The 16,298-nt window shown below is 34.2% G+C and overlaps 1 protein-coding gene across 1 annotated transcript; it reads right to left on the bottom strand.

Annotated features, from left to right (window-relative positions):
- Nucleotides 1-1,164: 1,164 nt before the first annotated feature.
- Nucleotides 1,165-2,941, bottom strand: LOC140872350 (xyloglucan endotransglucosylase/hydrolase protein 3-like). The gene is made up of 4 exons (XM_073275170.1): nt 2,752-2,941; nt 2,157-2,260; nt 1,805-2,004; nt 1,165-1,619 (listed from the first exon to the last, which is right to left on the bottom strand). Exons 1-4 carry the CDS (start codon nt 2,915-2,917, stop codon nt 1,250-1,252), a joined length of 840 nt encoding a protein of 279 aa, XP_073131271.1. The 5' UTR covers nt 2,918-2,941; the 3' UTR covers nt 1,165-1,249.
- Nucleotides 2,942-16,298: the final 13,357 nt, after the last annotated feature.

Genomic DNA, 16,298 nt, shown 5'->3' with positions numbered 1-16,298 from the left:
CATCATCACTTTCGACGAAAAAAGATTAAGTTTGCCAAAAATCAAAACATAAATGACTAAAATTGAAATATGAAAAATAAATGACCAAATTAAATCACAAATAAGAAAAATTAAAGACTAAAATTGTGATTTCCCCTAAATAATATAAATCTTTCATATTTCATCAAATATAATAATTGATTATAAATGATTTAAATTATTAGAAAATAATTAATCATTCGTAAATATTTTCAAAACTCCTCAACATACATACGATACTATCGAAATAACATAATAACATAATTTTAAAAAATGTGGACGGTCCTTCCAAACCCACCACCCACTTTCGAACATGCCACTAAATTAATAACTCAATTTACTTATTTTTAGGGATGACAATTGACCGGGTCTAGACTTAACCCTGTATTAAACCCGTCCTGGTGGAGCAGGTTTAGACCCGACCTAATGGGTCTAAAAAGATGTGGAAAGGTCCCTGGTTTGACCAAACTCGTCCGCCAAAATATACTTACATATATATAGATATAAAATATATATGTATATTATTATTATTATTATTATTATTATTATTATTATTATTATACTTAAATAATTAATACTCTAGCCATAATTTTAGTTTATAATTTTTTTTATTGTAATGATTTTATTTTATTATTATATGTTTAATATAAAAATATATCATTAATTTTTTCTTCTCATTAATTATCTATTGAATACAAGTTAATAGATTTTAAATAGTGATAATATTATTTTTGTACTGAATATTATTATTATTTAATTTGGAAAATAAATTTAATGATTTTTAAACTTTTTAAATTTTTTTATTGAAAATTTAAAATTATATAAAATTTGACGGCTCCAACCCGGATTGAACCAGTTAGGTTCATGGGTCCAGAGTTTGACCAAACCTAAATGATATAAATTAATATAATAAGTTAGATATATATATATATATATATATATATATATATATGCCCTCAAGTAGTGTCGAGTTAGTGGAAAAATTCTTGATAAATGGTTAAAAATTCGATTTCATATACATACACCTTCTCGTGCGAGTCTGTCGCAATATATGGCTTATATTTTTCTAATACATGCCGCGCATATGGTTCTTTCAGTGAATTATAATTCATTCTTATTATGTAAAATAAAATGATTTATCATCCAATAAGCAATAGGTTGCCATCATATTAATTGAACCAAATGACAACATTGTAAAGAACCTTTATTACAATAAAATTGAGTTTACTCGTTACTCATTAAGTGAGCATTCCGGTTTCCAAGTAATCTTGTTGGAACAATAGTCATAAAACATATAAGATTTCTTGTATTTATCCATTTGTTGTTTTTGTGCTGCACTCAGCTCCCAATATTCAGGTTTGTTCCAAAAATATTGCTGCGAAGAACAGTGCGAAATATCCCCGGATTTAGCCGGCGCCGAGCACGCATCGAAACCAAAATCTTGATATTGGGCTATAAAAGGGGCTTCGCTCCATGTAACAGGCCCCGCAAATGGTGCATTCCATATGCTTGCATCTGCATGCATCGACTTGTTTGGAAATGTTATCCCTTTGGCACTGTTGTTCTTGAATACTCTTATGGGAATGTTATCCACCATGAATCTAAAATCACATTCAACAAATATGAATTTAATTATATAAAACATTTCATTCTAGGATTGAATAAATTAAGGGTTTTTTTTTTGGAAAAATAAAATTGGTTAAGTTTTGTTCTTAATTCAAAAGTTGGCTAAGTTGCATGTCAAAATTATTGGATTTAAGCATCACATCAAAATTGGGACACTTACACTATTTGGTGTGAGTTCCAGATAATTTGGTACATATGAAAATCTTTGGATGGATCAAACCACAGATGAAAGCGTTGCTCTCTCCGCCCTCCGTCATTAAGAAAAATATTCGTTTGTACCCTTCTATCCACACCCCAAAACTCGAAATCGAGCTCAAAATGGTTCCCTTGAGGTGTGCCATCATCTGGGTTCGAAGTCAACTGTCATTACACCAATTAACAAACATGTATAAATAAATAATCTAGATTTATATTCATCATATTCATATGATCAAATATATGCCGATATTAATTATGTTGTACGTAGTGTATATCAGTTATTAAAGAAATCATAGCAAAAGTTAACAATTTACATAGAAGGATGTAACAATCCCCTTTGTTTTCTTATCTGGTGTCTTCAACTTTATATGGAACAACCCAGATCCGAAGTCCAGTTTTGACTTAAATCCAGCACCACCTGTACATACAATGAAAAATATATATACATAAGGACATAATTAATTGATCATGAATATTTTTCATGTTGTTATGTTACAGCGTGGAAAACATTTAATCCACTGTATATGTAGTATCGAGCCCTTGTCGCTTCACCAAAATCTATATCTGGTGACAACAGTGGCAACTATGTCCAAATGTGATTACCCTATTAGCATGGATAGCTATTGCACTCAAACAATCGATATCTCCAATAATTGCATTCTCTGCGAATCATGGAGATCGAATTCATCTCGTTGACTCTTATACAAATATATATATTTATATATATATTTATATATATATATATGTGTGTGTGTGTGTGTGTGTGTGTGTGTGTGAGTGTATATATGTTATTGATTATGCAAAGTGTACTCTAAAAAACATAATACAAACTCAAAGAATTTTTTTAAAAAAACGAGTGATCAGAAATCAGAATAATGCAATAATAGTAAAAAATTCATATCAATTAACCTGAGTTTTTGTCCATCTTAAGTTGCACCTCAGTTCCTTGAGGATTAACCCAGAAATGATCAGTACCCCATAAATAGGTATAATATTGATCAAAACTATTATTTGCTCCATTTGATTTCATTGAAAGAACACTGAGAATAATGGTTAATATAATTATAAAATCCATTAAATAATAGAAATATTTAAGAATACTAATGTGAAACTATTGTGTTATATTGTTTAGATTTTTGGTGGTATTTATACATGCAAGTAGAATTAATTGTTAATAGATAATTAATTAGTATTGTTTAAAATTCCCATCCAGTTGTAAATACATTAAAGTTTATTACCTTTATTTGCAAAAGAGATATCTCACATAAAATCTATAATAATTTACAGTTAAAACATTGTGGTAATTAAAAGTCAATGTGATTTTTTAAAAAAATATATTTGCTTTTCCCTTCAAATAATTTTGAGTTGCGATTATTTTTTCTCTGAATATAAATTTTTGATTAATAATGTTTTTTCCCTGCTTAATTTGAATTTAAAAATAGTAAAATGTCATTAGGCAGCGTGTTGGGCTTTGGCCCAACTATCATTATAATTATTCAGCCCACTACCAAGTCTTGTATTTAATCCCCTTTTCCCTAATCTGCTAAGGGCCCGTTTGCTTTCAGTTTTTAAAAAATAAATGTTTTTTTAAGTTGGATTTTAAAAGTACTTTTTAAAGTAAAATTTGAAATAATTTTGTGTTTGGATAAATATATTGAAAGCACTTTTTAAAATTTGAGTTTTAAAAAAAGCATTTGAAAAGCTATAAATATGGGCTTTTAAAAAAGCACTTATTTTAGCTTAGCCCGTTTGGATTTGATAGATAATTTTTTTAAAAAAAATGCTTTTTTAAGCTACAATTTTTAGCTTTTGAAAAAGCTCTATTTTTTACTTTAAAAAGTGTTTTTTTAAGCACTTAAATGGCCACCCCAAACACTTTGTTAACCAAAAAGGCACTTTTTTTATAAAAAAAAAAGTGCTTTTGTGATCTGGCTTTTGAAACCAAACGGGGCCTAAATAAGTGCTTTTAAAAGCACTTAAAATTTATCCAAACACATTTGTGTTAATAAAAGCACTTCTTTTTAATAAAAAAAATCACTTTTACTTAATTGTCTACTGAAACCAAACGGGCTCTAAGTGAGTGTTCAATTTATTCTCTTCTGCTTCTGTGTGAGGCAGCTTCTTTGTGAGAGAGAATGTGAGCATTCCATTTTCCTTGTTCTGCTTATGAGTGAGGCGTCCAAGAGAGTGATTGAGTGAGATCAAGAAAAGAGTGAAGCATAGCGTTTCTTTGTGTGTGATGCTTCTCTTTCTTCCTCATTCACGTAGGGTTGGGATTTACTACTGTGTTTGGTGAGGGCCATAGGCGCCTCCTTCTGCTAATTAATGTGTGCTTTCTGTGAGGGCAAGAGAGTGAGGCGGTCGTCCGCCCTTGAAGTCTGTTGTGTGAGAACTGAGAGAGTGAAGGTAGCTTGGTGCTTTCTTCTTTGGTGTAGTGTTGCTGCCCTCTCTCGTCCTCGTTTCTGTGTGAGCATTCAATCCAACGGCTTCTTTGTGAGGCTGCCGATCTGTGTAAGAGAGTGGGGCAGTGTCTTGGGATTTCCTACTATGTGTAGGCGTGAGTTTGGGTTTGGAGAACCTTTGTGGTCTTCGTCTTGGTTTGGTTCCGGAGAGTAGCGTCTGAGCCCCTGAAAAAAACGGTGTACGTGATTTGTTATGTAAAACATGCAGTGTTGTTATTCGTGTTGTAACACCAACAACAACACAGTGGAGCGAAAAATTAAAGCGTAAATAAAACACAAGTAAATAATTTTGCACGAGTATAAAAACTCGTGCGGGTGCCTTAGGGCTAAATATCACTAGTAAAAGTAAGATCAGTCTTACAAAAATAATCCTAGTGATTTTACGAAAAGTTAGTAAATCCTAAATTTCTTAACAAGTTGAGAAATCAAACTTGCATCCTAAATAATCAGAGTAAAACAAATCAGATGCAACTCCTGTAGCCTAAATTTGAAGAGACAATAAAGATCTTCGAACAACACTATTTCCACAGTGTTGTCTCCGATGTCTTCAACACCAACGGCAACACGGGGACAAACAATAACGATGATTGCAAAAACCTTGCTTCAGAATCTTCAAATTCACTAATGGAATTCTTCAATGGTTACGCAGTGGATTGTACGTCTGAAGCCCCTCTTTATTGTGCGTGAAAACCTCCTTTTATAGATTAGAGTCCAAGACTAGAAGGTTTCCTTAGATAGAGTTCTACATGAATAAGAAAACATGTTTAAGCAGGAATAAAACTCTATCAAATCTAACAAAATCATATCTTGATAATATCAAATACTTAATATATCTATTAACTACCTTATCAAGATATAATTGATCATTGCAAATATATTTCATAAGATATTCGAAATATAAACATAATATTTGCCAAATATTATAACTTTTCTAGAAAGTAAAATCAAATATTACTTAATAATTAGGACCGAGAATTTCAAGGAATAGAATTTCTTTCAATCTCCCCATTTTTGCTTTCTGGACAAAACAAATCACAAGTAGGAATAAACATAAACTCCCCCTGAGTTTAAAAATCCTTCTCCCCCTAAAGTGTTGTCTCTCGTGTTGGCAACACCAATGATAACATGAACCATGACTTAGGGATCCTATGATTCATAACATAGCATAGGAGGGTTATAAGGTGTAGATCAATAAAGCACATAACTAAAGTAAACAAAAATAGTTATATTAATCAATGAGAAGAAACTAAACAATGAAGCAAAAAAATCTAAAACTGATCACTTTCACTATGTGAACCCTCTTGATCAGTAGCTTCATCATTATCATTTTTAGTCCCGGATGGACCAGCTTCATCAGCTTGTGCACTATCTCCCCCTGTTTGGCCAGAAATGCCAAGTTGTCTTCGACAATCAGCCAAGACCGTGCTATAGAAGGCAATGTCTTCCTGAGCTTGAGCAATCTTCTCCTCAGCACGAGTCATTAAGAGCTGAATAGTAGCAGTAGTGAATTCCAGAGGAGTAGTAATAGGCACTGTTTCTTCAGTGTTGTCACCCGTGTTGGCAACACCGGGTGCAACATCAGTAGTATCAGCAGCAGCATTGTGACTAACTTCACTCCAAGGAAGATCAATCTTCCTATTTCCTTTCAGAAGTGCAGCTGCGATCTTCAACTCATCGGAGAGTTGAGAGAGTTCTTCAGTGATATTTTGAATGAAACCCTGTGATTTCAAAAGACCATAAATTGAGGAAAAAAGTAGTTTGGTGGATTTCAAACCTCCATCGACAAATGGCATCACTGTTCGGAATACCATATTTCCAAAATTAAAAGCATCGTCTGTGCCTATGGCATGTATAATGAATGTATGTGGTCTTGTGATCACATTGGAGTTGGATGAGGGCGTCCAATTACACACAGAGATTGTAAGGCCCTGAAAATATGAATATTAATTACTAAATTAGGAATTTAAATTTCGTATTTGGAAAATATTCAATTTAAAAATTATGGAAATTAGAGATGTAATTTCCGAGTCGAAAGTATTTAATTTGAGAATTACGGATATTTGAGAATTAAATTCTGGGATTCTTAAATTAAAAGAATAAAATATTGGAATTGATTATTTGGGATTTAAGAATTGAAATTAAGAATTTGGAAATAAAAAGGATTTACTTGATTATTTATGGGATTAACTTGGACCAGGGACTGATTTGCAAAATTTGAGAAGCTTGGGGACCAAAGTGCAATTTTGGCCATGATAATGGATTACACGTGTGATGTGTATGGAATTGCATGAAATATAAAATCTCCATCAGATTTCCAACTAGAGAAAAGGCAGAAAGCTTAGAGAATTAATTCCATGGCCGATTGCTTACTTTCCAATTTCGGTAAAAATCAATCCGGCCGGTAGAATTTCAAATTGATCGTATATTTGCGATCACGGCTTTGAGTGCTACACTTTGACGTAATTTTGGCTAAATTCTACGATGGTTTAATTTTGAATATGTTGTTAGAATTAAGAATTGATTGTATAAATATGTTCTAGTATATACGACGATAGTATATTTAAGACGGTTCGCAAAAAGATCGTCGTTTGGACATGTTTTTCATTTATCGAATATTTTCTGAATTTCTGGAAATTTTATGCTGCTGATTTCGTGTATCTTAGATTGGAATGAGTATGAAAATGAGTTTGAAGTATAGTATTGATGATGTTTATGCTTTTGGAATTACCGAATTCGAGCCGTTACGCCGTCGGTTTTAGTTTGATGAATTTCTGAAAAATTGGGGTGTTGATTTCGAAATTGTAGTGATGTAATGATAGTGATATGAGTTAGATATCAATGTTTGGTTGATGTTTAAAATATTAGAATCATCGGTTTCGAATTGATTCGTCGTCGATTGGATTTTTGGTTATTGAACAAGTCTTGAAGTTGATTAAACTTTGATGAGTTGAAATGAGTTTGGGAAAGATAATGTTGAGTTGTAACATACTTCAAGTCAGATTGAAGTTGAAGGATATCGAAGTGAAGTCGACGAGTCCAGAAGTGACTTGAAATGAGCTTCAAGTTGGACACAACTAGATCTTGGAATAGCAAGAAGGTTTGAGCAGATTTTTGTGGAAGCTTGTGTGATCAGAAGTTACAAGAGTTTTGAGAAGAAAAGATCAAGATCAAGGTATGATTCGACATTACCCTCGACAGGTAGAATAACTCGAGAATGTGGTGGTTTTCGAGTTTATTAAATCACATACATGCATGATTAATTGGTTTACTTAATCTTATAGGATCTATATGAATTACTTGACTTAGTTTATTTGGTTGATTGATATTTATTTGAGATTAATGAGTATAGATTATTTTGAATTGATGAGTTATAGTAGATTGGTTATAGAGTTGAGAGTAAACCTCTTGAGCCACAATTATTTCGAAACCTTGAAAACAGAATCGAAAAGAAAATATTGGACGTGGTGAACTTGTATATGAGAGGCTAGAGATCTGACTTGATTTCTTTTTGCCACGATTCTCAGTATAGTGTTCACAGTCCAGGGAATACGAGATTGTTATCACCTCGAGCGGGAGCGTAGGTAGGAAGCTTGATTTTGGGCCTTATTATATTCCCGGGATCCCAACGAGATTATTTTTAAAAATATCGATTCTGTGAGACTTGAATCCTTTAACCCTCAACTTGTCTTTGAGTCTTTATGTTATTGAATGAATTTTCTTGAAAGATATTCGACAGGTAAGGGTATAAGGAAATGATGATTGTGATAGTGGATTTTTTATTTGAATTATATCTACTTGATTTATATATATGTCTTTTATACTGAGATTTATTCTCACCGGAGTTATCCGGCTGTTGTTTTGCTTGTATGTATGCATTGCATCAGGTTGAAAAGTAAGCGAGTGAGACTTGACATGGAAACGAGAGATTGAGATATTAGAGTGGAGACTCGGGTTATAGAAGAAGTTATGTTCTTTTGTAATATCAAGCATGTTAGATTTAGATTCCAATGTTGATATGTTGAATTCATTGGAGTAGTTTATCCTTTCATGTTTTGATGTTTGTATTAAAGGCTTGAGACTAGACTTTAATCTAGATGTTTATGTTGTTGTTACATTTGAAATTAGTTGAGTCACTTTTGTAGATTCTACATGTAAACTTGAGTTGGTTTATATGAATAAATGGAACTTATCTTGTTGTAGCAACATGCTCTCTTGGTTATGAAGATGCTTGTATTATTTATGCCATTAACTTTGATATTATCTTAGAGGATTTGGCATGAACATGTTTGTATTCTTTTGGATAGGATTATGTTAGCATTGGCATAACTTGTTAGATGTTCTACATGACTTGGAAAGGCTTGGACAACAGAAATCTAGTGCTGCATTTTTTTCCAGGACGATTGGCCCGCGCTCGGGCGAGCATGCAGCTCGCGCGTGCGCGAGCCAACCTGCAGGGCTGCTGTCCCGTTGGCCTGCGCTCGCACGAGAGGCGAGCTCGCGCGCGCGCAGGGCAACCTTTTTAAAAAAAAATAAAAAAAATTTTAGTCCTTTGATTGCTTGATCTTAATTCATGTTATTGGATTAAATGTCCTTATTTGATCTTGAATTAATCATTATGATTTGAGAGATTAGCGCCTGTGTCCTCACAGAGATCTTGTGCAAAGCAGAGTAAAATGAAGTGAGCTTGGCCACCGAGAAGTGATCGGAGAAACTTGTGGCCAATCCACCAGTCAAAACTGATATCACTGTATTAATATCAGGATGAACACCATCTTCAACATCCGGAGTAGAGTATAGGGCATTAATCACTGACGGAGTAAACTCAAACAATCTTCCTCGAAGATAAACAAGTCCATACTTGGCAGATTCTGGATCTCCAACCGGGGCAGTGAGATTTGCATAGAATTCCAGAAGTGCCTTCTTGCAATATGGCACAACAGCAATGACAGTAGAGTAGAGCTTGCGAAGCTTAAGAAAATCAATGAGATTGTACCTATCATAGGATCTCACATCAATGTTTCTCTCATCCAGCAGTCCTCTATGAATGAAGAGAGGCCAAACTGCTGCAGCTTCTTCAGAGTAAAACATGAGGGAATGATCAGAGTCGATATCATATTCCTCATCAACAGTGTTGTCAATGGTGTTAACAACACCAACAACAACACTGGCTTCAGCAGTTGAAATGTCCTCTTTCTCCAGAGGTTTGTCATCAGCATTCATGTTGGAAACCTCATCAGAGTCTTCTTCGTCTTCTATATCAGCACTTTTATCAGAAGATTCAGCATCAGAATCGGCAGAAGAGGAAGATGAGGAATTATCAGTATCTTGATGTTCTTTGCCCTCGGCAAACTCCTCTATCATCTCAGTATGAGGCTCATCATTGGAGAGATGACCTGTGGAGGCAGAGGGCGTAGCCTTTCTTTGCTTGAGGCTCTCCGAGATTTGTGCCAGAGTGGCATCTTCATCAAAAAAATCAGTCTCCGTAGGATTGGATGATTCACCATCTACTTGCTTGGTTTGAGCAGGAAAAGGAACCTTATCAGAAGAACTTGAATTACCGCTCTCAGAATCAGATTCAGCAGTTGGAGCGGAGGCAGAGGCATCGGTGGATGAGGGTTTTTTGCGAGCAACAAACTCGTAATCAGCATCCTCTGAGTCATCACCAGAGCTACGATTCTCTTCGGCCATGGAGATAAGAGGACCCTTGTAAAATCGTTTGGACTGAGTAAAGTCGGGATCGTAGCCTTCTTGCCTTTTTTATATACGGACTATCGGTGGAGGAGGATGAACATGGTTTAGAACATCAAAATTGGTCAAATTCTCCACATCGATCTCGTTTCCAGGTTCACCAGGCATGATTGTAGCAAGTGGTACGGGTTCCATGGGAACTGGAACAATCGACAGAGAAGATGATGATGGAGGAGCTTTCGGTGTTACAACACCAACGGCAACATCAGAATCCAAATGCCCCATCTCGCTTCTAATATCTTGAGGATCAAAGCCTGCCATTGAAAATCAAATTTGAAAGTGAGAGAGGGGTAGGGTTTGCAGAGAAACAATCGGGTTAATTGACAATTCAAGAAGATGATAATGACTTATAAATACGAAACCTCATATATATAATCCTTATCACAAACGATAATATTTTCCCTCTAACAAACTCATAATTACCCTAAATCCTTATCTCTCCAAGTTACTAACGGTAACTTTCCTAACGGCCAAAATTTAAAAACCGAGATTAAGAGATAAAATCCCATAAATAAGGCAATAATCCGAGGTAAATATTTCAGTCCAAATCATCCAGAATTAACTCCTCATCGGCTTAAATCCACTGAAACAAAAATCATTCACAAAAATTCAATATTTAGTAAATAAGGTAATTCATCAAAATTTGTCTATTTTGGAACCTTACCCAAAATCAAAACCCTATTAGCAAAAAATGCATATGCATGGCCTATTTTATGCCTAAACAGAGTGTAACATAAAATAAAATGCAATTACAAGCAAATGATATGTTCACATGTATAGTGTTGCTTCTCGTGTTGACAACATCATCAAAAACACCAAAGGTTTTCAAAAGTATTTGAAACTTGCTCACTTGATTACCCTTGTCTTTCAGAAAAATTCCAGAATTGGTAGCCTGCACACTAAAAGAACAGTCTTCATTGGACTCAATTAGGTAGTTTTTTTCCATTTTCTTCCGATCTTTGATAAAGTTTGTATTTATGACATTGGTCAACAAACTTGATAAAAATCTGAACACTGAATTTGCGAAACCACCTTTCACATGGGAAAATAACATGAAATACACGTACATCCCTCAACTACTTGGTGGTTTAGTCAGAGTTCGAATTTCAAGGGCCAGCATGTACAAAAAAAAATTTTGCTGAAAAACTTGGCTTTACTCGAATCACTGTAACAAAGATTTAACACTACACAACACAAAGTTAATGCAGAATGCCTAAAATCCTAAATATGCATGAAAATAAAAACAACAGTGTTGTCTATGGTGTTGTAACACCGAGGACAACACAGTCAAAGAATTATAATGCACACATGCTAAGAGACCTCCGAAGGGTTGAGAATCTCTCGTGATCTAATGCTTTAGTAAAAATATATTCCAATTGGTTATTGGATCCAACAAACTCCATTCGAATCATACATTTTTCTATCAAATCTCGAATAAAGTGGTGACGAATGTCAATGTGTTTTGTGCGAGAGTGATGGACTGGATTCTTTGATATATCAAAAGCACTCGAATTATCACAATAAACAATGGGGGGTTCACTCTTAAAACCATAATTTTCAATCATTTGGTTCATCCAAAGAAGTTGTGAACAACAACTTCCGGCTGCCACATATTCATATTCATCAGTCGAAAGTGACACACAATTTTGCTTACGACTATACCATGAAACCAAATTATTGTCAAGATAAAAACACCCACTCATAGCGCTCTTTCTATCATTAACATCACCAGCCCAATCAGCATCACTAAAACCTACAAAGTTAATGTTGGTTTCCCTCCTATACCACAATCACAAATCCAATGTACCCGAAACATATTTCAAAATTCGCATAACAGCTTTTAAATGAGTTATTTTTGGATCAGATTGATACCTAGCACATAAACTGTAGTAACCCGGAACCCATTTTAAGATAATAATATGTTAAACATGATTAAGGGTTGGTAATTGATCTATTTCGGAGTGTTATTGGACTTCGGAAGAGGAATTTGGGCTTTTGACTTTGGGCCAGATCGGAAGCTCCGATCCCAGTTCGGAAGCTCCGATCCTGACCACTTCGGAAGCAGATCGGATGCACGGTGATCGGACGTTCCGATCAGGAACGGAGGTTCCGATCTCAGCCAGCCAGCAATGCTCGATGACTCAGCCGTGAGTTTTGACAAGTGTTGATCGGGGGTTCGATCGGAAGTTCCGATCCCGGAACGGTGGTTCCGATCCCGACGTGTCGGACATGCACAGAATGAGCTGGAATCGGAAGCTCCGATCCCGAGATCGGTGGTTCCGATCGTTGCCGAGATTTTGGCTATAAATAGGGCTCATTTGCTTCAGTTTTGAAATACGAATTCCCGCGTTTCCTTCTTCAGTTATATAGTGTGCGTTATACACTTGAGGGCCCTATCGGTTATAATAGAGGTTCTGGAATAACCAAGGTGTGGTTATAGTCTTCCGGGACTAGCGACTCCAAAGGGCTAACTACGGACGAAGGTATGATCCGGGAATCTATTTAAGTTTGGGAGTACTTATTAGCTTAGTTAAGGCTTATAGAATTTATGTAGTGATACGGTGAACTTTTGAATATAGGCTTGGAACCTAGGATCTATTATACTTGAACTAGCCTAGAGGTACGTACACATTGACTGAGATTGCCAGCGAGTATACATGTTTATATGTTGCATTTATTTGGCATTATTATATGGCATGATGTATGATTTACCGTTTTCTATACTCATATGTCATGTGCATATACACGTTGAGCCTATACCTTGTTATACCTGATTATAGAGCCGCTCAGCTCTATACTCGATAGTCTGTCACTGAGAGTACCGCGACGGCGGGGGCATTTATGTCTGTCTACTCTGGTGTACTAGACGAGTGTGGTTGCACCCAGAGGTTGATCCGTGCGGTGGCAGCACTCATGTGGCGCCGGTTCTGAGCATGACTTTTCAGATGACCCTGTACCAGTCATCATGTTGCATGCATTATATACATATGTTTACTCATGTCTATGTACTGGGCGTAGCGCTCACGTCCTAGTTGTTATCTTGGACACCCTATTCCATGGGGCAGGTCGCAGGATGGACGGAGCTGGTAGTTCAAGGCAGGACTAGGGAGCAGGAGCTTTGAAAGTTTTTATACAGCACGATTTACTAGCTGTATAATGTTTACTTTTAAGAATTTCGATATGGTTGTATCACTACAGATTTAAGCCTGGATTATATTACTAAGCTGATATGTAAATTATGGATTACGTTTCCGCACGTTTTTACTCTGTTAAGTATTTTGCTGTATTTAAGTTTAATGCATGCTATTAGTTGCCAGTTAGTAGGTGATTCCATGCAGGGTCACTACATAAACACACACTGAACATGATATCAGGACGACTAGAAGTCAAATACAAAATACTTCCTATCATGCTACGATACATGGTGTTGTCAACACCAGCCGCAACACTGTCTTTTCTCAATTTTTCACTCGAGCCCATTGGGGTTTTCATGTTCTTAACATTCTCTTTGCAAAACTTTTTCACCAAATTCTTTGCATACTTACTTTGACAAAGAAAAATACCATCACTCAATTGCTTAACTTGCAATCCAAGAAAGAAAGTTAATTCTCCTACCATGCTCATTTCAAAAGTAGAAGACATGCATTCAACAAAACTATCAACATGCTTTTGAGAAGAAGCACCAAAGATGATGTCATCCACATATACTTGACAAATAAGAATTTCAAATTAAGAGTTAATTAGGATTCAGTACCTATTTCATATGTTTCATTACCATTCAGTCCCTGTCAGAAATTTTATTTTTCTGCACTCCCTAATTTAGCAAAAAGTTTGTCTTAACTCACTGGGCCCACAAAGCATTTTCGAAGTAAAAAATAGGTATAAAAATTTAAAAATCAGGTATAAATATATAAAATTTAAGTACCAACTATTTCAGATCTGATATAAAAATAAGTGTTCTTGGTATAAGTTTTTTGTGTTATGTTTCATCTCTCTAAAATCGAAAATATAAATCATGATTTGATACTCAATTTGAGACAGTTGATGTCATAAATATATAGATCCATACTCAAATTAAATATGTTTGTACTCAAATATTTTTTAAATTAGTTCACATAAAATTGTTGATTTTCGTGATTCTTGAAATACTAATGTATGTACTGAATAATAATGAAAAAGTACTTTAATATAAATATTTTGTACATAAACATGTATGTACAATATGTTTTTGATGTTAAAAAATTTGTTCGAATGTTATACTCAAAATCTTAATTTTTGTACCAGATCTAAAAGTGATAGTACTCAAACATCATATATTAGTACCGTATATTTAACTTTTTATACCAATTTTTATATATGAAAAGAAATGTGGGATCACCAGGGAGTCAAAACAAAAATTTATGACATAGGGACTGAATCTTAAGTTATTATTGAACTTAGGGACTAAATTCCAAGTAGCCCTCAAATTAACCTTTTTTTCTAGTTAATTGGTAAAGTTTGAGACGAATGTAAGATTATATTCTAACTCAATTCCCAATAAAATCAAATTTATTTGGCAATAAATGGTCATTTTATGTGGTCTCTTTGTTTTTTACATAACCTTTTGATATTGTCTCTTGTTTACCAAAATGACAATTACTTTATGTCATTCGGTGTTTTTTTGTTTACGAAAATGCTATCTATATTTGTAAAATTGATGTATTTATTGCGCTTAATTTGATGATTATTTGTTTACAAAAAAATTACGTTTTTTGCATTTTTAATTTAATAGTAACATTTATTTTATTTTTTTTGTTGTTTTCATTTTAAAAAAAAAAGGGGGGGATTAATATACAAGAACGTATATAGCATGTGCACTGGAATATTAGTGTAAATGAAAACGTGCAGGAGCTTAGTTTTTTTATGAGTTTAGATTAAAAATAAGTCAGCCTCGGTTATTGAGCTGTACGCAGCCATTTCTACCTCGATATATTTGATGAGGTGAGCATCGTTTCATGCTATTTGAAGTCGTCCTTTCCTCATTCGTTGTCTGATACTCTGATCCGTATCGTTCGACGTTCATTATCATGTAATTAATCAAACGAAACAAAAAAAAAAAGTGACTACGAGTGATATTTGTGCGATAAAGGGTCCACCTTAAGTATGAATAAATAATATAAAACATTGCCCCTAGGGGATGTCCAAATTGATGGAGTATGTGAATTCTTGGTCAAAGGTCAGGAGTTTGATTCCTCCTACCAACACCTTTTTGGACTAGTCTGTCACACAGGGCTTGCCTAGTGTGGTTTACCTGATTAACATAGGCAGACTATTGCGTTAGTCCGAGAATTTACCCAGTGCGCACCGAAGATAGCGGCTGCGGGTTCCCACGTCACAAAAATAGTATAAAACATTTTTTTTGAGAGGTAGTATAAAACATTGTTTGGTAATGTATGCTTATTTCTTTATGAGATTTCGATCTTATATGTTGTCTGATTAAAAAATTTTAGTCATTTATCTTAAGTTTAGTCCTTTTTTCGGACGTGACACTGATGTGGCAGCAATGCAAGGACGATCTGAAACTGAATTATGTATTGTCACATCATCACTTTCGACGAAAAAAGATTAAATTTGTCAAAAATCAAAACATATATGACTAAAATTAAAATATGAAAAATAAATGACCAAATTAAATCACAAATAAGCAAAATTACAGACTAAAATTGCGATTTCCCCTAAATAATATAAATCTTTCATATTTCATCAAATATAATAATTGATTATAAATGATTTAAATTATTAGAAAATAATTAATCATTCGTAAATCTTTTCAAAACTCATCAACATACATATGATACTATCGAAATAACATAATACCATAATTTTAAAAAATGTGGACGGTCCTTCCAAACCCACCACCCACTTTCAAACGGGAACGGATCCACAGCAGGGGATGCTGTTCCCTTAATTATGGTAAGTCATAAACCAATTGCAAATCTTAAATGCAATATTGATACGTAAGGATTAAGGAATTTTTGGGTTTCATTAATATGGTTTTTTTTAATTTAGTAAAAAGTTTTAAGTTTACATTAATTGTTTCCTTTTCTTTTGTTTTTCCTCTTTTTTTATTTTCTCCTCCATCCAATATGTTAATTTTTTGTTAAATTTATTATAAAACAATATATATTTTTAATTTATATGTTTTTGGGCTTTATTAATATGGGTTTTTTTTTAATTTGGTAAAACATATTTAGTTTTAAATTTTTT

Source organism: Henckelia pumila, unplaced genomic scaffold, assembly GCF_033568475.1.
Source record: "Henckelia pumila isolate YLH828 unplaced genomic scaffold, ASM3356847v2 CTG_461:::fragment_3, whole genome shotgun sequence".
NCBI lineage: Eukaryota > Viridiplantae > Streptophyta > Magnoliopsida > Lamiales > Gesneriaceae > Henckelia > Henckelia pumila.
The sequence above is the reverse complement of the archived record's forward strand: the minus strand, read 5'-3'. Positions and strand labels throughout refer to the sequence as shown.